Raw genomic sequence first — 24,275 nt, forward strand, 5'->3', positions numbered from 1 at the left:
CATGAAATGTGCCAGTACAGAAATGGCCAGCAAGCCAGCAATGCCTTGTCTAGCTGATGGGTAGGGGCAGGTTTAGCCGCCTCCTTATGATGGTGATCATAGAATCATAGACTATCAGGGTTGGAAGGGACCTCAGGAGGTATCTAGTCCAACCCCCTGCTCAAAGCAGGACCAATCCCCAGTTTTTGCCCCAGATCCCTAAATGGCCCCCTCAAGGATTGAACTCACAATCCTGGGCTTAGCAGGCCAGTGCTCAAATCACTGAGCTATCCACCCCAAAAATACTTACTGTAGTACATATATGTACTATATATGATCTTACTAATAACTTTCCAGCTAGCTTATTTGTAACTGTATTGCTAATTATTTTTCTAGGAAGCAAAGAGAATGTTTGTTTGTTAATTTTGCTGCATTTGTAGCCATTCCTGGGACATGCAGGAGGTTGTGGTGTGGATGCCTTGCCCCGCTCCTCTCTCCCATTTAGAAACATTTCAATTAAAGGGACACCAAACAAGTTTAAAACAATGCTTTAGAATTAAAAAAAAAAATACCCTCTGCTGCTCAACACCGTCTTAAACGTGATGCATGTGTACAGCATTTGTAGGGAAAATTAGCTTTTTCCAGAAGGTTTCGCAAAAAGAAAAGGAGTACTTGTGGCACCTTAGAGACTAACAAATTTTAGACTAAGGTGCCACAAGTACTCCTTTTCTTTTTGCGAATACAGACTAACACGGCTGCTACTCTGAAACCTGTCCAGAAGGTTTGTATTCCTGTTGTATGACTGGTGCTGAAATTAACACATCTGTTATTGTTCAGCTTCCATTTACCATGGTACCCTGTTGTGCCAAAATATTGTGTTTGTGCAACAGCAATGTGGATGACGTCCTCTGCAGAGTTCTGGGAAGAGCAGTTGTTAAATCACTGCTCCTGCAGAACTGATACAAAAATGGGGGCTATGCTCTGCTTGTTGGCTTTGCATAGTATTCAGAGCTCTCCGGTTGATTTACATTGTAACAGTGTCAATAATAACCGCTTTTACCATGAGCTGCCTGGTATTTGCTCTGATACTGTCCCAGTTCCTGGAGTCATGGGGTTTGGTGCAAATCTGTTTTCTTTCCTTCTCTTAAGTAAATTTCTAGCCCTCATGTCTGGGGGGGAAGTTTGAAAACATGATCTGAGTGGACCCGGAAGGCTCAAAAACAGAGAACCCAAAAGGTATTAATAGTTTTTAATCTAATCTCATGATCGTTTGGGACCTGACTCATGCTATTTGAGTGCTTGGGGTGGGCAGTATGGAGATAACCGCAACTGCAAGATAAAATAGCTTTTTCGTCTACAGAGCGTCACCGGGTTCCTTCACTAGAGAAGTACAGCCACTCGCATCGGATGAAGTGAGCTGTAGCTCACGAAAGCTTATGCTCTAATAAATTTGTTAGTCTCTAAGGTGCCACAAGTCCTCCTTTTCTTTTAGGAATGGAATGGAAAATGAGGCTTTTCTCATCTGTCATGAAAGCAGCATCTGGAGAGATGCAGAGAGTAGCAAGCAGGCATTTTGAAGCAGGAAGCACCAAGCCTTTTGTGTGTTTACAGTTAAAGTGTTCCCAATTGCATAGATCCCACAGAAAGGCACCTCCCCACTAAAAGGAGTAAATGTCAAGGTTATAAAATGTAACTAGCACACACTTAATGTTAGTAGGTGTGTGCTAACTTTGTTCTCTGACCAAGGTTTTAAGGGCTAATTTCACTAGATTGTGTCTAGAAGGAAAAAAGAAACCCAAACCCTCTGGATTTCACTTAAGAACATAAGTACAATGGAGCAGGAGTTTGTCTTGGTCTCTCAGAGGCGCCTGTGAGCGGACAGAAAATAAAAGCCACACTGGGAGAGCATGGGCTGTAATTAAACAGGCAGAGGAGTGTATTGTCTTGAACGTTTCTCAGCTGCCAGTTGCTTTGTGCATGTTGGAAAAGCATCAGCCACTTTTTCCTTCGGATGCCGTGATGTTGGAGGAAGAGGTGTGTGAGCCACTGTGCTGTGCCAAAGCCCGGGAGCGCCTGCAGATTGTGACACTGGGGCTGTGATGGCAGCTGGCCAGAAGCAAGTTGTGTAACTTGCATTGGGTGGAGCACATTGTGGGGGCCCTTGGTTTGAATGTGGAGGCGAGTCAGGCCCAAGGCTGCAGCAGAAGATTCTGGCAACAGCAGTCACTGAAGTCTTGCTTCTGCACTGAAGAACAAGCCAACTATGGGTTGCTCTGTGGGCCCGTGTAGTTCTTGGGCCCCTCCTACATCCGTGCGTCCTGGAGTGAGACTCCAACATCGCTGAGGTTTCCCGAGAGGCAGGGTCTAGTAGCACCCGCTATCTAGACGGCGTGACATACTGTTATTCCATCCGCTGTTTTCGCCTGCTCCTTGTTCATGGTGTTGGTCTTGTGCTGAAGTTTCCAGGCTTAGCTTTGCCTGAAGGAGAGAGATTTTTATTGTTGAAGTCTGAGCAGATCTTTTCAACAACCTCTGATTTGAATGAAGATGGAAAGACCCAGCAAACCCTCATTTTAGGAATGGGGAGAGACTGGGAGAGTGCCCCAGAATTGAGGAGGGAGGAGACAGAGAAATGAGCACCTGTAAGGATGGGGGAAAGACCTTGGAGAAGAGAGATGTGGGACCCTTCAAATGGCCGCTATGTGTGGGGAGCCCAGAAGAGGGGGGGCAGCTCTGCTCCAGAAGGTTGTGGAGTATGTGTGTTGGGGGGGGGGGAAACAGGGCGACTCTCCCCTCTTCCTGCCACCAAACCCTACAGGAGAGTAGCAGACCAAGCAGCGCTTTGTTCCTTACTTGTCTTCAGCAAGAAGCCCGTCACTGCTGGGGAATGTTGTATGGGCGGGGTGTAGTGGGAAGGAGGTTTCTGGGGCCTGATAGGGTACCCCTGTCAGTCTGGAGAATCTTCCAAACTCCTCGAAGCTTATCTAAAGCCCAGCTCTTCAGTCCTGGATTTGAGCTGCTCACTAACATACTAACAAATTTATTAGAGCATAAGCTTTCGTGAGCTACAGCTCACTTAAAGCTTATGCTCTAATAAATTTGTTAGTCTCTAAGGTGCCACAAGTACTCCTTTTCTTTTTGCGAATACAGACTAACACGGCTGCTACTCTGAATCACTAACATACGTGCACACTCAACTCCCCGGGCATCAGGTGGAGAACTGGCCCTGAAGACTTTCTGTGACTTGGCACGCCCGTGTGTGCCAGGTGCCCTGGGGGTGGGCATGGTGGGAATACAGAAGGGAGTAGATAGCCAGCATTTAGCTCTAAGGCCAAGCTTGGTTTGGCAGGATACAAAGGAGTAAGTCTGGGCTTCTGAGCATGCTCCCCATGAGGAGATAGAGAGACACCCCTTGTGATGTCCCCTCGCCCTGCCTGGGCACCGCAGCATTCACACTCAAAGGAAGCCGTTTTGGGGAGTGAGCGTGTGAGTGCATTAGTGTGTCAGCGCTGCCCCGGGGGACCTGCGTGGGGCGGTGAGGAGCTTGGGGAAGCTATTCCGCTCTGGTGCTGGAGAGATGGCCCAGCAGAGTTGGGCTGAATGCCTCTGCTGTGTACACAGACTCGTTACCTCCCTGCGCTTCCCCCCCAGTATTCACTCCACATGTGCACAGCTGACTCCACATCCCCCTTCCTGAAATGGGGAGGAAGAGAAAACCTGTATCCGAAGAACAGCATGTGACTGGAATGAAATAGCCACACAGAAAAGAACAAGCAGCCCTACGAAGGGCCAGACAGACGGCCCAAACCAGCAGCTTGTGTTGGGGGTTTATTCTGCCCTTGTAAGACAGTCAGCTACTCGTCCTTGGACTTTCTTGAATTCTCAGGATCTTCTGTAATCCTCCAGGAATGCAGGAGGCTGTCTGTCTCTGATGGGAATCTCCTGGCAGGGAGAGGATCCGAAGGGGACATGGCAGAGTGGGCAGCGGGCTGTTGCTCATAGGGTCAGTCTCAAGACAGTGACGGGGGCACTGGAGGTCCACCTGGTGATGCAACAAGATGATGCCAGTTCTGACAGATGATTCCTGCTGGCACAGCAGGATTGAGGGCTTCTGGCACATCCCTGCGTTCTCCCCTCTTCTTGTGAATCGTTTCTCTAGATGTGACCTCCTGAAATCAGAGCTGCCACGGGTTTGACTCTGTGGAGTCTGTCCCAGTCCCTCTTCTCACACCACATAGAGATCTGAGCTCCAGCACTCCAGGGGTGGGATGAACACAAGGCTGTCTCGTCTGCTTGTTCTGTGCCTTGGTGGTCATGCTGAACATTCACCATTCACTGCACAGGTGCTGAGGTGGGGACAGTGTGCAGGAGAGAGGTTGCAGCTGTTTCAGTGAAGAAAACCTAGAGAAATGTTCGCCCTTCTCTCCAGCCCCCCAAAATGCCTTGGCATCCAGCAGAAGAGGACAGCCCCAGTTGACAATAGCCCTGCCTCATTCACTGCCTGTCCTGCACGTAAATGACTCTCGTGAACTCTGGCCTGCACAGGGCCACATGCAGGAGTAGACAACGCTACACGTGGCCAGATAAAGTGACAGAAAACTGTTGTATTTTAGTATATTTTAATTGTTTGATTGATTATACCTGCCCATGCAGCCTTTAACACTGGCAGTTCCTGGCTTGTGTCTGTATCTGTGAGACTTTAACACCTGATCGCTCTTCGAATGCAACATATGTTCAGGGAGTATTAACTCTGACAGGGCTCAGCATGTGTGAGACACACACACCTGTACGCCCTGCTCAGAGGAGCCCCGCCCACACCAGTTCACGTCGGGCACAAAGTGCATGCATGGCTCAGAGGATGGCTTTCCAGGTCCCTGTCCTGCCTTCAGTTCAGTATAAACAGACTATTTCTCCCATGGACATTACTGGCTCCATGTGGGCTCAAGGGTCCAGCTTCAGGCGAGGGCCCTGCAGTTTAAATTCCTGCTAATCGCAAACTGCATACAGAGCGTGTAGTGGGATGGAGTTACCATTGCGGCTGGACCCCTCCCTGCTGTGTGACCTGGCTGTGAATGTTTAGCTTTGGGATCGACCGGGGCGCTAACACAGTGGGCTTCCTTATGTTTCTGTCTAATTAAGGTGTTTACATTTCAGGATAAAAAGTCTCAGCACTTTAGAGAGACTTTGCTCTCTGCCCATTGGATTATTCTCTCCCCAGTCTGTGAGTAGTTGCCGGCTGGGACTTTGTGCAGGGAGCCCTATAATTCTGCCTGGTTCAAGGTTGTGCCAAGCAGGCAGCTTCTGTGTTTCCTTAAATATTCTGCTTCAGTTTGGCAAAAATAAATCAGTATCCGAATTAGTGTTATTACTAGAGCTAGCCAGCTGATTGTGGTCTTTCTCATTAACAGATCATACCAGGAGCTGTTTTCCAGTGAAGTAATGAACATGTTTTCAGACAGGAAAAAACCACCACTGGACTACAGAACTATTCCGTCAGTATTAGCCAGCAATGAATGCTAAGTGCGTGTGTGTCAAGTCGGGGCAGTTGTTCAGCAATTGTTGGGATATGTTTTATTATTCACACTTCATCCTGTTCTAGTGATTCACTCTTGCTTCCCTGGTGCTGCAGTCACAAGTATTTAGTGCAAGGAAGCAATGGAAATCAGTCAGTGGGAGCATAAGTAGGTGAAACCACAGATCAAGGCCTCAGTCCTGTAGGCATATTCACATGCTTGGCTTTATGCACATAGGCAGCCCCACAAAAGCCCATGGGGTATTCATGTGCTTTAGTCACACGCTGAACTTTAGCCCTTGGACCTCTACACACTAAATGTGTACCCAGCAATGAACACAGTGCACTTTTGTGACTGTCTGTACCCTTATGTTCATCCTTTTTACAAGACTGTGATCAATTTTGTACAAAGTACCCTATGTGAGGTATCATTTGAAAACTCATAATCTGCTGAACATTGTTGTCTTGGTAAAATATGTGCGGCAACATTGTATGTAAAGTTATAAAATTCTACTGTAGAAGACATGTTCCAAGTCTAAGGAAACAGTTTTAAAACAGTTCCCCAGAGACAAAAGGCTAGCCAGCACCTCGGCCATGTGTCAGAATAATCAAATGGACTGTCACCCGGTTAAGTGGCCATTCTTTGTCAGGAAAAAGGGTGTGAGCGAGAAATTAACATGTTGGCAAAGAAACAGCTGGAGGTTCCAATCCCACAGGCTTGCTGTCACCTGAACCCCAGCAGGAGATGATTCTGAAAGAAGAGAAATGCTGTAAGAAAGGAGAGCAAACTCCTCAGATTACCTCTCTCCCCTCATTTCTACTCATGGCATCAACAACACTTGAAAGACAAAGGAAGCATCACTGAACTTGGGGGAGGGGTTCTGGCTAAAGGAATCCTGCCAGACTGCTGTAAGCATGTGATGAGAGAAACCTTTTTGCTTTGAATTCACTTAACTCGTTAAGTACGGTATTAGTTTGCATTTTACCTTTTTATTTCTTTGTAACCAATTCTGACTTTTATGCCTCATTACTTGTAATCACTTAAAATCTAACTTTCTGTAGTTAAATTTCTTTTATTGTTTTATCTAAGCCAGTATGTGTTTGTACTGAAGTGTTTGGGAAACTTCATTTGAGATAGCGGGGTTTGTGCATATCCTTTTCTATTAATGAAATGATGGACTTTCAGGTATGTCCAGAAGGAAAGAGTTGGGCAGTACAATACACACATTTCTGGGGACCAGTCTGGGACTGGGAAGTTGCTGGTGTCACTTTGCAATGTAAGGAGTGGCTAGCTAGAACAGGCGTAGATAACTCAGCTGGGAATGATTTACTTGCTGGAGGCCGTGTGGGAGCGGGCCAGGAGTGGTGGTTCTCGCAGCGGAGGAGTGTAAAAGGCACCCCAGGTTGGAGAATCGAGGGAACACAGCTGTTCAGCAGTCCAGATTGTACCCAGGTAAATGTCACAGCTTTATCGGATGTTTTAGTCAAGAGAAAAAGACATTGATGCTAACTTCTTCAGCCATGACAAATACCACCATATGATCCTAACCATAGTGAACACACTACAGTGTCCAGAGAAGGCTTTATTTCTCAGCCTTCGGTTACTGCAGTGAATGCAACGTGGGGTTTTGGTTTGTGTTTTAGCCACAGGAAAATGGAATTTGAAAACAAAAAACTTATCTAATTGAAGCCCGATTTAAGTTGTCAAAGTCTGAAATACCAAAACATTTATTTCCTCTTTCTATAGAAGCCTGGGTTTATTTTTAAAGTCTAGCCCCTGTTGGAAAGTCTTGATAGAAAAAGATATCATTACATTCTATACATTTTTTTTTTAACACTATAACATTTCATTTAAAATTAAATCTCTGCCTTAGAATTCTACAGGATGGTTTAAACAAAACTGCAGAAACATTGTCTTCTGTTGAATTGTATAGGCTTTTAGAGAATTGTTGACAGAACCCTACTACGTTTCTGTGAAATCCTGTTGGTTTGATCCATCTTTGGGAAAAGAGAGAGGTTGTAAATCTTCTGTTATATATTTTTTCCATGTTTAAGAATAGTTCCTCTACATGGGACAGGCAGCAAACGTGAAGCAAATAACTCATCAGCACGCAAAGTTCTTCCTCTGTCAACATTCCCAGGGCTATGTTCCATCCTGGGACAGACATGCATGGTAGCTGGTTTTGTGGGAAGTAGATTGTAGTCAGGTTTTCCTTCCTTACCATAAGGTAAAATTCTCCAGTCCCTGTAATAGACCGCTCTTGAGATGGTTTTGTTTTCTGCAGTACTAGACTTCAAAATGCAGACTTTCATTTTCAGCTGGATGAGGGCTGTCGACCTCACTCTTTGGCACACAGATTATTGTTATTAATTAGTGCCTAGGTGCCGCCACCAAGATCCCATTGTCCTAGACTCAGAGTAAGCGGCAGCCCCTTTCCCAAAGAGCTCGCAATGTAACTGGAGAAGACAGACAAGACTGGGGGCAGGGAAACGGGCACTCAGAGGTAAACAACTTGTCCAAGGTCACGCAGCAAGCCCATGACAGAGATGTGAATCAAACAAGGTCTCCGGACTCCCAGTTCAGTGGCACGGCCAGCAGGCCAGGCTGCCTTCTCAATCTAAATGTATCCAGAGATCCTTTTGGTAGAGTCCGGCCAGGACAAGCAGGGAGTGTGTTTCTAGGGGATTATTACACTCTGGCCCTCTCAAGTCATCTTACAAATTCATTTTTTGCCATTCTACCTAATGTGTGTCATAACTCTGAGCAATGGATAAACCTGTGTTTATAAATAAATAAATAATTTAAATAATTATTATATTATAATATTATATTATTATATTATATAAATAATGTGCTGCCCCCACCCCCCAGCTCATGTTTGTTCCCTACAGTACACTCCTGAGCGCTTAGTCCAGTCTAGGATTGGATGTCTCAGGAAACAGAGCTTCCACCCCTTCCCCTGGAGACTTTAATGCCACAGCAGTAGTAGACTGCTTTAAGGAAGTCTTCTTGCTTGCCAACCTCAGTTTCCCCTCTGAATGAATCCCATTGCTGCTCATTATACTCCTCTGGCAGTCCTAGACCTTTCCTCTCCTCCCTTTTTGTTTATGCTTTTCAAGTGCTTACACATTGTTTTAGTGCTTCCTCATTTAGCCAAGCTAAGTCTGAGTCTGCAGCGTTTCCTTACGAGTGAGGCCTTGTAGCCTGTTCATCATTTCTCTAAATAACTTGTTGAGTTCTTCCTGGGGTTTGAAGGCAACGCTAACTAGGTGCAGTCTCAGGATGCCTCTGTCTGTACAGTCCCAAATGACATGGGCTTCTCTTGCTGCTGCATCTTACTAGAAGCTCATTTGTGGTTTGCTGTTCACATCCCTGAAGGTCTCTTCAGCGCTGCTGCTTTGTCAGCGTCTCTGCCCTTTGGCTGTGTGTCGCTGGCGTTGGGTTTCCCCGGCCCATCAGTTTGTATATTTCCAGTTCTGAAACTAATGTTCTAGCTTCTCCCAAGCTCCCTTGCAATCACTGCTCTGTCCTTACTGGTCTTTTTGACCCCTCCAATTAGTAACCCTCTGTTCATATGCTTTTTCTAGACCACGAGTGCAAATGCGAAGTAAAACAGGGCCTAACCCAGACCCTGGTGGCGATCCTACTCGACACCTCTGCACCCATTGATACCAGCCGGCGGGGCTAAGTGATCAGCACACACAATTGTGTCAAGGTTTTCACCAGAGTTCTCTTCCCATGTGGGCCCCCAAAGACGGGCCGGATTGTCATTGCTACCAGTGTGCTGCGCTCCTGAGAACCCCAGATGGTGGGTGCTCAGCACTAGAAAATATGGCCCTGGGCTTTTTTGAAACTGTGACCCTCCATTGATACTCTCTCCTTCAGTCAGGTCCATTCAAACCAATTGTAATGAATTTTTGAATGATGGTTTCACAGGATGCTGTATTGCCACCCACCAGTAGCCAGCCTCTCCAGCTTCCTTAATTACATACATGGCAAAGGGATGAGCAGAACTCTTACTGCAGATTGTCTGGCCTGTCACATTTGAGTATATCCATTGACCTCCCGGGGGTGAGCTGGAAAAGCTGCATAAGGAAGCACCACTCAGACTGCCATGTGTTTTTATTTTTCAGGTGTAGAAGAAAAACCACTTCTGTCAAAAAGAGAAAAAATGAAGCTGAGAAAAGAGAGGTGGCTGCAGAGTAAGTATTCCCTCGATAAGATCACGCTGTCAGGGTGGTTGTCTCATCAGAGGGCCAGTAGAAGCCCTGCATTGCACTGCTTCCTAAACAACGTACGTGCCATATGGAGCAGACTGTACTGGCCCTTTGAGGTTTAGAAAGTGAAACCTCGTGAGCCCAAGAATGACCCTGGGGGCCAGGCAGGTGCAGTCGCTGAGGGAGAGGAAGCGGACTCAGGGAGGCGCTGTGTGGCTTGGGGAAAACCCTGACTGCTGATTCTGCTCTGAGGGCATGAGACTGGAGTTCCATCATAGGGCAGGTGGGAAGCCCCCTCCTCTCTCCCAGTTCAGAGACAAGGCTGGCTGGAGATAATTCCCAGCAATGCTCTCCCTGTCCCGAAGATCAGTGAGTGCTGGGAAATGCTGTCTCCCCAAGAGTCCTATATGGCGTATATGGAAAATATGGGACTACAAAATCTCTGGTTTTCCCCAGCCCTGGAGAACCCTGGGAGGAGTTAGGTTTGCTGCTGGTCTCCTAGAAGCTCAGAGGCGTGAGGTCCCTCGCTGGCAGCTCTACTTTTCGCTGTGTTTGGCCTGTCATGCGAGAGCACTTTAAACGCCAGGCTGCAGTGTTCTGGTAGGAACACTGCTCTCCTTGGCACTTGGCTGTACACTCTAACACGGGGTAGGTAAACTACGGGCCACACCACCAACCGATTTAATCCAGCCCTTGTGCTTCTGCTGGGGAGTGGGATTGGGGGCCATGCTGCGTGCACATGCCACCCCACCACACAGCTCCTGGAATCAGTGGCATGTGCCCCCTCCGGCTCCTACGTTTAGGGGCAGCCAGGGGGCTCCATGCTCTGCCCCTACCCCAAGCACCACCCCTGCAGCTCCCATTGGAATGGGAGCTGCAGAGACAGCGCCTACAGGCAGAGCAGTGCGCAGAGGCGCCTGGCCGCACCTCTGCGTAGGAGCTGGAGTGGGCACATACTGCTTCCGGTAAGTGCAGCAGGTATGCACCTCCCGGAGGTAAGCACCTTACCCTTGAGGTAAGCACCTCCCGGAGCCCCTTCCGGGCCCCAGCCCTGATCCCCTTCCCACCCTTTGAACCCCTTGATCACAGCCCAGAGCAACCTCCTGCACCCCAAGCTCCTCATCCCCAGCCCCACCCCAAAGCCTGCACCCCTAGCCGGAGCCTTCACCCCAACCCCCTGCCCCAGCCCAGAGCCCCTTCCTGCACTCTGAACTCCTCATTTCTGGCCCCACCCCGGAGCCCACACCTCCAACCAGAGCCCTGACCCCCTCCATGCCCCAACCCACTGTCCCAGCTCTGATCCCCCTCCTGCCCTCAGAACCCCTCAGTCCCAACCTGGAGCACCCTCCTACACCCCAAATCCCTCATCCCCCAGCCCCACACCAGAGCCTGCACCTCCAGCTGGAGCCCTCACCCCCACCCCTGCACCCCAACCCTCTACCCCAGCCCAGAGCCCCCTCCCGCACCCTGAACTCATTTCTGGCCCCACCCCAGAGCCCGCACCCCCTCCTGTGCCCCAACTCCAATTTTGTGAGCATTCATGGCCTGCCATACAATTTCCACACCCTCGGGCCAAAAAGTTGGCCTACCCCTGCTCTAACAGGCTTCACCTTAGCCCTAGCTGGGGGAGATCTGCATCATTCTCCTGTACGACCTGAGTCGTCCAGACGCTGGGCAATGTGACCTCATGCCAGCAACAGGACCAGGAAGAACCTGTGAACTGGTGACCTCAGCCCCAGGGGACATCAGCGGGGGCCCTTCCTGGCTCAGCAGGGGCAATAGCTTGCTCTGGTCAGTGAAGCCTCTGCAGGGTTTTTCCACGTTTAAGCTCTTTTTGTTGTTTAGCTGGATGGGATTTTGGCAGCGTTGATCCTTTCCAGATAAGCAACGAGGTGTTTTTCTTGCTTTCCCTGCACCCTCTGAACTCTCAGGGGGGTTTGTCTGCTGGCTGGCTGTTGGGGTTACTGGCAGAGGGAACTTTACATGCAGCCCCTGCTCCCAGGACCCCAGGTTTTGTGGGGGGCGGGGGGGCAGTTTCAAGGGAAGGGGAGGGAGGGGGGTTCCTATGAACAACCAAAGAGTTACTCTTGGGTCAGTCGCACGCACGACTCCTCCCCTCCTTGCCCCCCCAGTAATTGATGGTAGATTCCATCAGGTGGCCCATGGCTATCTCTGCCTTTGCACATCCAAGACGCTTTCTGTAAGTTTGACTGAGGCAGCCCATGGCTTCCCTGGTGCATATTGTAGCACTCCGGGTCCTGAAGGCGAGATCTATGGAGTGGGCTGGTTTCCGTGGTACATGAAATCCACCTGGTCCTGCGGGTACAAAGGGAACAAAGTAACAACCGCCAAGCTCCAGCAATGTGGGACATCTGCCAGCACCCTGGGTCCCTTGAATCTGGTTCTTACTGGGGCGAAACCCAGAGACATCCCCAGTAGCCCTAACATCCTCACTGCAGTCTCCATGCTCAGACAGCTCATCCTCTCAGTAGCATCTGACACAGTCATGGAACTTGGAATTGCCAGGCTGGATCAGGCCCAGGGTCCAGCTAGCCCAGTCTCTGGCTTCTGAGAGTGAACAACACCAGATCCTTCTGGGGAAGGTGCAATAAACACCACAACAGGCTGGTGATCCTCCATGAAGGTTTCATCCAAATCTCTGCTAGTCAGAGAGAGGCTTAAAGCCTCGAGCATGAGATTTTAAATCCCTTCCAAAATTTGTCGGAATTCATTAGAAACCTGGATATTCGTGTTTTTCCATATAAATGTTCTATCTCTTTTAACCTTGCAGAATTTTTGGCCTCACTGACATCCTGTGACAGTGAGTTCCATAGTTTCATTATATGTTGTATGAAAAAGGGGATAAAAGGAAATCACGGTGCCCCCTCTGCTGCTAGAAGCAAAGGGAAAACTCTCTCTGCCTTGTGTGAGCAGCACTCCCCAGGGTTTGAGGTAGGAAAGTCAAGCACTCAAAAGTGCAGAAATGCCAGAATTAAAGCTGACTATGCAAACGTAATTTGGCCCCTTTGTGTGTCTATGGTATGGTCCTTCCCAATGTCACACAGCAAGCCTATAATGGAGCCAAGAAAGGGCCACCCACATACCCCGAAAGAACCTGCCTCAGTACAGGAAAAACAACAACCCATTGACTGCATACCCCTAGTTATCACCTGTCACCCCATATGGGTTCCAGTGTGGGGTGACAGGTGATAACTAGGGGAATGCAGTCAGTGGGTTGTTGTTTTTCCTGTATTGAGGCAGGTTCTCTCGGGGCATCATCAAACAACTACAACCCATTCTTGATGGGGACCCCATCCTGAAAGAAATCTTTCCTGAACCCCCTCTTCTGGCCGTTAAACAACACCACCACCCCCAGCCTCGCCAAGCTCATCATTAGAAGCAAGCTCCCTGCAGACCAAGACACACAACTCAAAGAGGCACCAGACCCTGCCAGAACAAAAGATGTAAAATCTGCAGACATATCTCCACTGCTACAATGGTCAACACCCCTGTGATGAGTTGGGTCACACAAACCCCTTTGGGACTGCCACCTGATATGCCTCGACTATCTCTGTGCCTGTTTTTCCTTTCATCTTGGGACTTCAGTGCCTTGCCTTGTTTGAGCCAGACATGCTTGCCTGCTGCAAACACAGATCCATGTCTGAGCCACGTCCCCCACAAACTGCAGGCTTAATTGAAAACAGCTTTAGAAGTGCTCCTGTCTCTAGCACTCAGATACCCAACTCCCAATGGGGTCCAAATCCCAAATAAATCCATTTTACCCTGTATAAAGCTTATACAGGGTAAACTCATAAATTGTTCGCCCTCTATAACACTGATAGAGAGAGATGCACAGCTGTCCGTCCCCCCGGTCCTCCCAGTATTAATAACAGGTTTCAGAGTAGCAGTATTGTTAGTTTGTATTTGCAAAAAGAAAAGGAGTATTTGTGGCACCTTAGAGGCTAACAAATTTATTTGAGCATAAGCTTTCGTGAGCTACAGCATCCGATGAAGTGAGCTGTAGCTCACGAAAGCTTATGATCAAATAAATTTGTTAGTCGCTAAGATGCCACAAGTACTCCTTTTCTTTTTTGCAGTATTAATACTTACTCTGGGTTAATTAATAAGTAAAAAGTGATTTTATCCTGGGGAGTCTCAGCTTCACTTGTGGTTTTAAGTTTCTCTCCCCTGTAGTTGTGAAGAGAGGCTTGAAAATGTGACATCCACCCCACCCCACCCCCCAAAGCTCCACACCCAGGACACACCTTTATTATTTTAAAATCAGGATTTTTAGGCCAATCTCCTGATTTTGGGAGTGGGTGGGGCTGCCTCATGATTTTTGAATGCTGGGGATCAGCAATATGGAGGCCAGTGCTTCGCTTTTGAATAGCACTTTCATCCATGGATCTCAAAGCACCTTGCCATGGAGATAGTTACATAATTAGCTCCATTTTACAGGTGAGGAAACTGTGGCACAGAGCAGAACAGAGGCTTGTCTAAGCTCAGTGGCAGAGCTAGGAACAGAACCCGATCCAGTGCCAGTTCCATGCTGTTAATTTTGACAGCTACTGAGGACTAAACCCTGCTGCTGCTATTTCAGAATCTAAAGCTTTGCTTTTAATTCCCCAAACTCTTTACATGGTGGCAGGTTCACACGAGGTTTGTGAGTTAAGCCAAATCTGCGGTGTGCCTGAGGCATTTGCTCCCAGGAGTAGCCGAGCCAAGCGGAGGGCCAGGACCCCTTGGGCCAGTATTTGGGGAGCTATCGCACTGCCAGGCTCTTAGAAGTAGTGATGCGAAGGTCCTGCTTGGACGTGATCATCTCTTGCTTCAAGCACGTTGGGAGGCTTCCTCACAGGAAGTTTTCAACCCCTCCCTGGCTGCTTCTCTCATTTCTGTGTCCCAGAGTCGGCAGCTTCTCAAGTCCATCCCACTGCCTGGAATTTACTCTTTGCTTGAGTAGCTTGCTTAGCTGCATGAAGCCACAGCGTCCTCTCTTGATTGCATAGCCGGTTTCCTGGAACTCGGGAGCACTAGTTCTTTTAGCCCCAGCACTAATAGAGGCCTTGATTCAGGAAAGCAGGTAAACACTTGCTTAACTTGGAGTGTATCCTTACATCCCATTGGCTTACAGGGGAGCTGAAAACGTGTCCGTGTGTCAGTGCTTCCCGGAACTCCTGTCAAAGAACAGAACTTCATTCAGTCACAGTTTAAATAAACCAACCCAAACAGCCCCCGTATGTCGCTGCTTCACCAGCTTTAACTGATGTGTGTCCATCACTCTTTCACTCCAAGGCTTGAGACGAGCCCTTGAGACGAGCCCTTTACTCACAGCCCCAGGGGAAATCCAAGAAAACAAGCAGCACTGCACTTTTTTCCGCCTGGCGTGTTCTGGTTGATTACAGATCAGCAGTCATTTATTTCCATGCCGTGTGGTACAGGCTGCATGCAGGAAATGGCTCTGAGTTGCAGTGAATGTCTGGGTTTCCCTTGAGCAGTTAATTCATCTCAGATGCTGTTTATTACATTGTTCCCTACAAAGCCATCAGGATTATCCTCTAAAAACACCCTTATGTGGTGGGGAGCAATTTGCTGCTTGTTCTTTTTTGTTTGTTTTTTGTAATCTTGGAATGAATTATTTTTCTTTAATTTGCTTGTTTTTCTTGGGTTCCCTTTCTCCCTGCATTTTTTGGCATCCAATCCCAGTACCCAGTGCAGTGAAGTTCAGCCCAAGAGTGTAATGCAAAACTCTCAGCACATATTCCATTACAAACAGAAATAAATCATAAGAAAGAGACTAAGGAAAAACTGATGCAAAGCTTTGGCCATTAGAAGCACGCATGGCCCCTTTACTGAAGAAGATTTCATAGAAGAAGAATTTGGGCTGTTTGCTCTGATGTGTCAGGCACGTAATGCATGGTAGTACTGTGAAGTAGACCAGCTCCAGAAAGCCAGACCAAAAAAAGAAGTGGTGCAGAACAGAAACCAGGGCCCCTGGCAGAGCTGCCTGCAAGGAGCAGTGTTTACAATCCAGATTTCTCACAAACCCCTGTGCATTGCAGAAATCACAGCTCACCCAGGACTGTTGATGGTAGAGCACCTCACTGGTTTAGCAAACGAGAAAATGATTAAAAGGTTGGCCCACAAGATTACTGGTGTAGATGTATCAGGCAGTGACCATAGTCAGGGCCATGCAGTGCTACTGCGCTAATTGGCTGACTCTCAGCCTGGACACAGGCCACGCTATCTCGAAGGTCAAGGCCACAATCGAACCTGTAGGGCAGGTTCCACAGCCTGAGAATCACTCAGGAAATGCAAAGGAAGCAGAAACTTTCTATGAAGCTCCCTCCTGGGGAGTCCCCTGCTGTGTGGGGGAGACCCCAGGAGGCCAGAGAGTGCCTAGCCAGCCCCCTACGGTGCAGGGACTGGACGTGCCTGGAGCACACTTTATGCTGGCTGTTCCCACCTGGGTTTGGTTCTTTGGGTACCAGTGCCAGCTGGGGCAGAGAATGGGGGAGCTGTAACTGGCAGTTGGTTCTCCAATCTTTTCCTCCTCTCCCCGGCTGGATCCACTGGGCTCAGACAGAGCCTGGGCTCCCACAGCCTTGCTGGGCCGTGGGCAGGGGAGGAGCTCCCATGACTCTCTTTCCCTGCCCTGCAGCAGAAGCCCTCCCCCATCTCCCTGCAGCGACAGGGCAGAGTCACACAGCACTGTAACAGTGCCGTGGGGCAGCTCACATGCTGTCAGCTCATCACCAGTCCCTGTGTTCTTGGGCTCGCTGCCTGCCCTGCAGGCCCCAGCCTCTGCACTCGCTCAGGGTGCCTGGCATGCAAATGCTGCATTTTGGCCAACCAGTTGAAGTCCCCGGTGTAGATGAGTCCCAGGTGACTGGCCCAGAGCCATGAATTGAACCTGGGTCTTGTGAGTCCCAGCCTAGGGCACTTGCTATAAGACCATCCTTCCCCTTGTAAATAAAGCCAAAGTCAGTATGGCTCATGGCTACAGAGACATCTGTCAAGGATGGGAGGCCAAACCTGGACCCTCCCCTTCCTCTCTCCAGTCTCACTGGAGAGTCCATGTAATTCTAGCACATTGATTTATTTTCAGGTCTTCAGTGCTCCTCTTCCCGACTCTTAGCAGGTCACCTCCTCACTGTGCATGGGAGGGAAATACAGTGCTCTTGCTAGCCAGCCTCCCAAAGCAGTTTGTTCCAATGCTTAACCATCCTGACAGTTAGGAAGTTTTCCTAATGTGTGACCTAGACTTAAACCATCCTTGCTGCAATTTAAGCCACCTGCTTCTTGGCTTGTCTCAGTAGATGAGAACAATTTATCACTCTTGTCTTTTATAATAACAGTTTTCAAGCACATAAAAGGTTATTGTGTCCCCCTCTCAGTTTTCTCTTCTCCAGACTAAACAAACTCAGTTTTTTGTCTTCCCTCGTAAGTCATGTTTTCTAGACCTTTCATCATTTTTGTTGCTCTTCTCCAGACTTTCTTCAATTTGTCCACATCCTTCCTGTAATGTGGTGCCCAGAACTGGACACAATACTCCAGTTGAAGCCTAGTCAGTGCAGAGTACAGTGGAACAACTACTTCTCGTGCCTTGCTTACAACACTCCTGCTAATACACCCCAGAATGCTGTTTGCTTTTTTTACAACAGTGTGACACTGCTGACTCCTATTTGGTTTGTGGTCCACTATGACCCCCAGATCCCTTTGCCTAAGAAGCAGTACTGCGGAGTCATTTCCCTTTTTGTATGTGTGTAACTGATTGTTCCTTCCCAAGGGGAGCATTTTGCATTTGTCCTTATTGAATTTCATCCTATTTATTTCAGACCGTTTCTCCAGTTTGTCCAGATCATTCTGAATTTTAATCCTATCCTCCAAAGTGCTTGCACCCCTCCCTGCTTGGTATCATCTGCAAACTGTCTAAGTGTACTCTCTAGGCCACGGGTTCTCAAACTGGGGGTCAGGACCCCTCAGGAGGTTGTGAGGTTATTACATGGGGGGTCGTGAGCTGTCAGGCTCTACCCCAAGTCCCGCTTTGCATCCAGCATTTATAATGGTGTTAAATATATAAAAAGGTGTTTTTAATTTATAAGGAGAGATCACACTCAGAGTTTTGCTATGTGAAAGGGGTCACCAGTACAAAAGTTTGAGAACCACTGCTCTAGGCCATTATCTAAATCATCTTTGTCCTTCCTTAGCCGTGTCGCGGAGCCTGAAGTGGTTAGGGTGCTTGGAAATTGACAGTCTCTTTATGGTCTTGTTTCTGAATCAGAAATAGAAGGTGTGAAGCTGGCCAGACAGAAGCAAAAAGCTGAGGCAAAGCGGAAAGCGACGCCGGTGGTTGGAGACATGCAGCCTTTGATGGAAGCCCTGCCTGAACTCTCCGAACTGACCACGACCAGCAAGGCCAGGAAGCAGCCCAAGATTAGGTACCGTCTGGTGGGCTGCTTTATTGTGCTACTTCCTGCAGCGGGTACTGTTGTCATGGCAGCACCAGCCAGTCATTTTGGAGGCTGCACAGTGGGCCGCTCCCCTCGCTCAGTCCCTCGGACTGTCTGTGCTCTCTGCTCGGCGTGAGACACGTGGCAGCAGCACGCCTGGGTGTCCACGGTGGCATGGTGCTTCCCCGTGGCCACGGCGTGTCGTTTGCTGGGGGGGAGAGGGAGGCTGGTGTGGCCCAGCAGGGTGTGCAGCACAGGGGGTAGGCTTTGAACAACCAAGCGCTTCTGAAGCTAGCCCCGAAGACAGGCCAGGCCCTGTGCATGTGGCCAGTGTCAATGCCACGCACGGGCGACCATTTAATGTGAGAGCGCGTGCCATTGATCCTAACAGCACCGTGGGATTTCCTCCCAGTTCCCCAGAGACACGCTGGTAATTCCCCTGGGTTGCAAAGGCTGGGGGTGGTTCCGTCACAGATGTGCCCGATAAATTAGGGCCTGGCATTCCCGGCTGAAAGGGCCCCACTTGCAGCTGACTCTGCGGAGCTGTGCCGAGACAGACAAGGGGCTTCCTTTGGCAGCAGCCAGCCTCTCTTGGAGCCGTCGTGCACATTCCTGTTCTTCTGACCATGAGTAGCTAACACCTCACCTTCCAGCTGCCTGCTAAGCTTTCTCTGACTTCCCACCCTAACCCCTGCACTTGTGGAACCGTCCCTGGGACTTCTCTCTAACACAGCGCCTGTCTCCCCGTGCCAGCCGTGACCTTTGACCGGTGTGTGTGGCCTGATGTGGTGGTTGGGGTTTTTTATCTTGTGAGTAGCCGAATCAGAGAGAGAAGTGTTCATGCTCTATGTAAACATATCCCCATCGGCATGCTCTGCTGGGCCTGCAGCTGGGAACGTGCAGTTGCCATAAATGGCCGGGATTTACATTCGGGCCAGGCCAGTCTCCAAAGATGGCTTGGTGAAGACTCGAATCTCTTTGCACACGGAGCGAGGCTGGAGACACCGTGAGCACAAGCTCTCATGATATTCCAGGGCTAGTCGGAAGAGAGAGCTGGATTGGGCTGCTCCCCACCTATGCAGACCATGTGTCTGCTGCTGCCTCTGAAGGGGGAGGTTAGGGAGCAATTAGGCACCTAACTTGTAGCTTTCAGAGTAGCAGCCGTGTTAGTCTGTATTCGCAAAAAGAAAAGGAGTACTTGTGGCACCTTAGAGACTAACAAATTTATTAGAGCATAAGCTTTCGTGAGCTACAGCTCACTTCATCGGATGCAAGGTTTTTTCCACCAAATGCATCCGATGAAGTGAGCTGTAGCTCACGAAAGCTTATGCTCTAATAAATTTGTTAGTCTCTAAGGTGCCACAAGTACTCCTTTTCTTTTAACTTGTAGCTGTGTCTTTGAAAACCAGCCCCCGGAAGTCGATCCCCTAATTCCCAGTTCCCTGAATCACTTCTCATACTGCTGTCTTTAGATTTCTGGTTCCAGTCCCAGTGCAGAAGTGCACTATGTTGTTTCAGACTTTTCCAAGGGTTCAGGTTTGGGCCGGTTGAATTTTGAGCCAGGATTTGTGGTGGATTCTTATCTCCCACGGAGATACCGTAGTGCTGTGCCCCACAGCTGGGCATGGAGCACTGGGACCTCCCCTCCGGGGGGTTTTCAGGGAAGCTGTGTGAACTGGCCAGGCCATTCTGGCAGTGCTGGGTAATGTGCATTGTGTTTGTGCATGAGGGTCCCACAGACAGGGTTGTTACCCTGGTGTGTACTCTCTACTAGACGCTGAACTCTTCTGTAAATAGGGAATACTGGCTTCCCGAACGCCTGGCGGTGCGGAGCTGTCACACTGTGTGAGCACCTCCAAAGGCAGTGCCACCCATCCTCCTCTCCCTCCTTAGGCTTTGGGTCCCGGTCTTGCCCAGATTCCATCTGTGGAGCCTCAGCGGAGGGGGCTGGGGACAGAAAGCCCAGTGTGGCAGTGGCACAGAAGCACAAAGAAGCCCCACTCTGGCCAGGGAATCCAGGGCCAGCCAGTGCAGCCGGCAGAGGGCTAAGATTGATGCGGGGGGGAGGGGAGGCAGGGCCAGCCGGTTGGCCGATGTGCTGATGCTGTAGCTCTTCTGGGCAGCCCAGCCACAATTTACGGGCCTGCTCCCCAGGCAGGGTCAGCTGCATGGAGGAACAGCAGCACTGCCTGCCATCCATCCCCACTCCAGCTCGGGCTTTCCACATTTGTGCCAGTGTGCGTGTGGCTGTTTGAAATCACCAGAAGAGGCTTTGATAGGATTAGAAGCATTGCATAAATGCAGGGTAATACTCCGGTGATTTGTCAGCATTATTAATAAAAGATTAGATGCTCCAGGAATTTGATCTCCTGCTGGGTAAGAGAGCATCGCAGTGAGGTTTTTATTCTCATTTATAATGAATGAAGGCAACAAAGTGTAATGAAACAAGGCTGCCATTCATAGCCAGTGCGAGCCGACTGGCATCTCAGCACCACGCTGCTGGAGTGGGGAACAAGCACTTCTCCCTGCACTACAGCTGGCAAACCCCTTGCGAAAAGAGCTAATATTGTTCTGGGCTGTCCGAACAGGAGTGTTGTGTCAGACATGGGAGGCCATTGTCCCATGGACTCCGCCCTGGTGAGGCCTCAGCTGGAGAACAGCGGCCACTTGGCGAGAGATGGCTAGATTGGAGAGTCTGGGGGAGAACCACAAAAATGATCAAAGGTTTAGAAAACCTGACCTATGAGAAGAGGTTAAATTACGGGCATATTCAGTCTTAGGTGGAGATGGCTAAGGAGGGGCTTGATAAGTCTTCAAATACGTTAAGGGCTGTTATAAAGAGGACAGGGATCCATTGTTTCAGCCATGTCCAGTGAAGACAGGACAAGAACTAACCGGCTTAATCTGCAGTGCGGGGGATTTAGGATGGATAGTAGGAATAGTTTCGTGCTGGGACAGGCTTCCCAGGGAGGTTGGGGAATCCCGTCACTGGAGGTTTTTAAGAACAGGTTACACCTGTCAGGGATGGTCTCAGTTTACTTGGTCCTGCCTCAGCACAGGGGGCTGGACTTGAAGACTTCTCGAGACCCTTCCAGCCCCATATTTCTGAGATTTCTATCTGATGGGTCTGGTTATGGATCAGAAGCTTAGTATGCCTGCAAACAGAACTGCTGCAATTTCTGCCAGAATTGTGCATTCTCGGGAACTGCTGGATTCTCCTGGGAAATGCCCAGAGTCGCTGTGCGGAGCAATTCTGCCTCCAGTAGGTGTTGTGCTTTCAGAGGCTAGTGTGGTTGTTTCTAGGAACACTTTCCTTTAAATGGGATTTGTTTCCTGGAGAGGTGCCAACTTCAAAGCTAATCCTTTCAGAAACTGAGTGTGAAGTACGTTTAGAGCAGGCCTAGCCTCTGCTCTGACCCCTCCCTGCCTGTGTTTGTAGCTTTGCAATCACACTTTAAAAAACAAATGTTTTCTATCCCTGCTGCTATCAGTGACCTAGGTAAACAGGGGACAGTGACAGGGAAAGGGAGGAATTTACTGCTCACAAGGTGCTGTCCCATGTGCAACATAAATACCCTGAGCACATGGAGATGTGGCCTCGTCTCGCCTCGCCTCGGGGGACTGTAGCTTTTGATGTTCCTTTAACAATAGTGGATGTGGCAGTGCGGTGGGATGGTCGCATACACCCTGCATGCGTGTTCAAGTGACTGTGCCCCTGTAGGAGTTTATTTGCTCTTGCTGTTTGTTCCCCTCCCGATTTCTGAGTCCTGTGTGTGGAAGATGAGGAATGACTGTGGTGTTGCATCACGTTCTGGCCGGTGGCTCTGAGCAGCCAGCTGGGGGTCAGCTGTCACCTCCCCAGGAACTGTGCTGTGTGGACAGCCCCTACTCCTCATTCATTGGAGGATGGGGGGTCGGTCTCTCTGCTGCACCCTCTGTTGCTCAGGTGGGCTGGCAGGAGAGGTGCACGTGGGGGTGTTACACAGCAGGGCTTCTCCCCTGCTCGCTAAGGACTCACTGCTGTACCCACGGGCTCTTTGTGCAGTTCTGCTGATCAAATTTAGGTCAATAACACGCAGTTCCTCAGCTCCAGGGGCTCCCCCTTCAGTTCCCGGGCTCCTGCTGCCTCCTCGCCTGGGGGGGCTCTGGTGCCCCTTGCTCCCCGGGGCTCCCCATTCTGGGGGGTCTTGCACCCCTCACTCCCTTGGGCTCCCTGTTCCCAGGGACTTGGGGGCCTCTTGCTCTCCTTTCCCGGGAGGGCTCTGGCTCCCCGGGGCACTGGCAGTGAGAGCCTCAGGCCCCCTCTCTCTGCTTCTTCCCTGACTAGCTCTCAGCCTGCCTCACCAAGGCTCCCCCTCGCCAGGCCTCCATGGAGGCCCAGGTGCCCCTTTTTAAGCTCATGGGGCATCAGCTGACCAGCCACAGGTGCACTCCTCTTAAAGGGCCAGTGCTGGCTTGTAATGGGGGTTAGCCATAGGGGAAGGGGGCCCAGCTGCCCAGATAAGGCAGTGGGGTAATGGCCGGCGCAGCCCTCCTCTGTCCATTGGCACGCGCATTGCAATGGCCACTGGGAGGCATCCCCTGGTAAGCACATGGGGAGAGAGACATGAGCTGTCTCCGCAGGGCGCTGGCATTGGGACAGGCATGGCTGACACTACAGGGCTTCCTGTGTGCCGGGCCTTGCTTCGCGCGGAGCAGCTCGGCTCCCGCTGACGGTCGCTGGCGGCGTGGGTGCTCAGCACTTCTGGGCACCAGGCGGCCGCTGCCCCAAGAGTGGAGGGGGATGAGCCACCTGGCTTCCCTCTCGGGAGAGCCCTGCCCAGCCGCAGGGGGCGATGGCTGAGCAGGAGCCGGTTGGAGCTGCTCCGGGGAAAGGCGTGGGAACGTACATCGTCTGTGGGCCAGGAGGGGAGATGAGGCAGAGCAGAGAACCAGAAAGAGGGAGAGGGAGCCAGCTCTGGGCAGGGAGGGGATGACATGAAGGAATCCAGTCAAGTCAGTGATCCCTTGGAGCTCGAGGATGCTTGTGTTCCGTAAAATGATAGTTTGTTATTGCTGGTGGGTCCACAGGTGGCGCGTGAGACCGAGCCAGGATCCACAGATCTTGTCACAGTTGGGGCAGACGTTTCCTGAGGGAAGGGGCTGGGCTGGATCGCTGAGTCAGGATGCAGCACGGTCTTCCCTCTTTTCCCATTTCTCCCTTTGCTGTTGTCTTCGTTGGATCTTGAAATACTGGGATCCTTGCCACAAGGTCCTCTTCCATTTTGGTTGGTAGAGGGTGTGGGGATCCCGTGAGTTCATGGCAATATTGAACTTCTTCATGTTGGCTTTGAGGATGTCTTTGAAGTGCTTGTTTTGCCCGCCCTCGTCTGTTGGCCGTGGCTCAGTTGTGAGAATGTGACCTGCTTTGGGAGTCGATTGGCATTCAAAGAACACGAGCAGCCCAGGAGATCATAGTTTCCATGCTGGAGGTTTGGGCTTGAGACAGAACGCTGAGGTTGGTGGGTCGGTCGTCCCACTTGATTTGGAAGATGGTATCGTTCGAGAACGTTGCAGTGTCTGCTGTACGCAAGCCAGGTTTCGGAGCACAAAGGAATCCGGAGCAGAGGAGAGGCGGAACAAAGGGAGGAGAACAGGAAGAACGTAGCAAAGCGAGGCAGAGAGATGGAGAGGAAGCCAGGAACTGCTGCCGCAGGAAGCTGCTGTGGGGCTGGGAGACCTAAGAGGGAAGTGGAAACGGCTTTCCCAGTGTAGGTCAGGGGGATGCTGTTGCTGGCATCTGGTACAGCCAGTGTTAAAGGGACTGTCTTGGGGAAGCAGCCCCCACCCCCTGGCTATACTGAGAGCTCAAAACTTGGAGCAGGTCCTCCCCAAACCATTTTATTCTGGCTGTTTTGTGCCAGCAGCTGCCTGTGTCTCTCTGCCGGCCCCTGAGTGGAATAACGCCCCCTCACTCGCTGCGGCTGGCTACAGTGCGTGTTGCTGGCAGAGTGCGCAGGAGCTCTGCTCATGACCGAACGTGGGCTGGGACCCACAGCCTCTCTTGCGGGGTGGAGTCCCGGGGCTGGAGATGGAGTTGTTCTCATCTGTGCGCAGGTGCTTCGGGGAGGCCA

The 24,275-nt window shown here is 50.2% G+C and overlaps 1 protein-coding gene across 6 annotated transcripts in view; it reads left to right on the forward strand.

The window, feature by feature from the left end:
- The window catches only part of SLX9 (SLX9 ribosome biogenesis factor), a 119,528-nt gene that overhangs the window by 75,912 nt on the left and 19,341 nt on the right, over nt 1–24,275 (forward strand). For 3 of the 6 annotated variants that reach the window (XM_038422321.2, XM_038422322.2, XM_043505828.1), the window contains exons 3-4: nt 9,626–9,694; nt 17,994–18,150. In XM_038422321.2, the coding sequence (XP_038278249.1) occupies nt 9,626–9,694; nt 17,994–18,150 (226 nt within the window). The remainder of the gene's footprint in view (nt 1–9,625; nt 9,695–17,993; nt 18,151–24,275) is intronic. The other 3 variants (XM_043505827.1, XM_043505829.1, XM_043505830.1) reach the window with 2 other exon arrangements.

Source organism: Dermochelys coriacea, chromosome 11 (genome assembly GCF_009764565.3).
Source record: "Dermochelys coriacea isolate rDerCor1 chromosome 11, rDerCor1.pri.v4, whole genome shotgun sequence".
Taxonomy (NCBI): Eukaryota; Metazoa; Chordata; order Testudines; family Dermochelyidae; genus Dermochelys; species Dermochelys coriacea.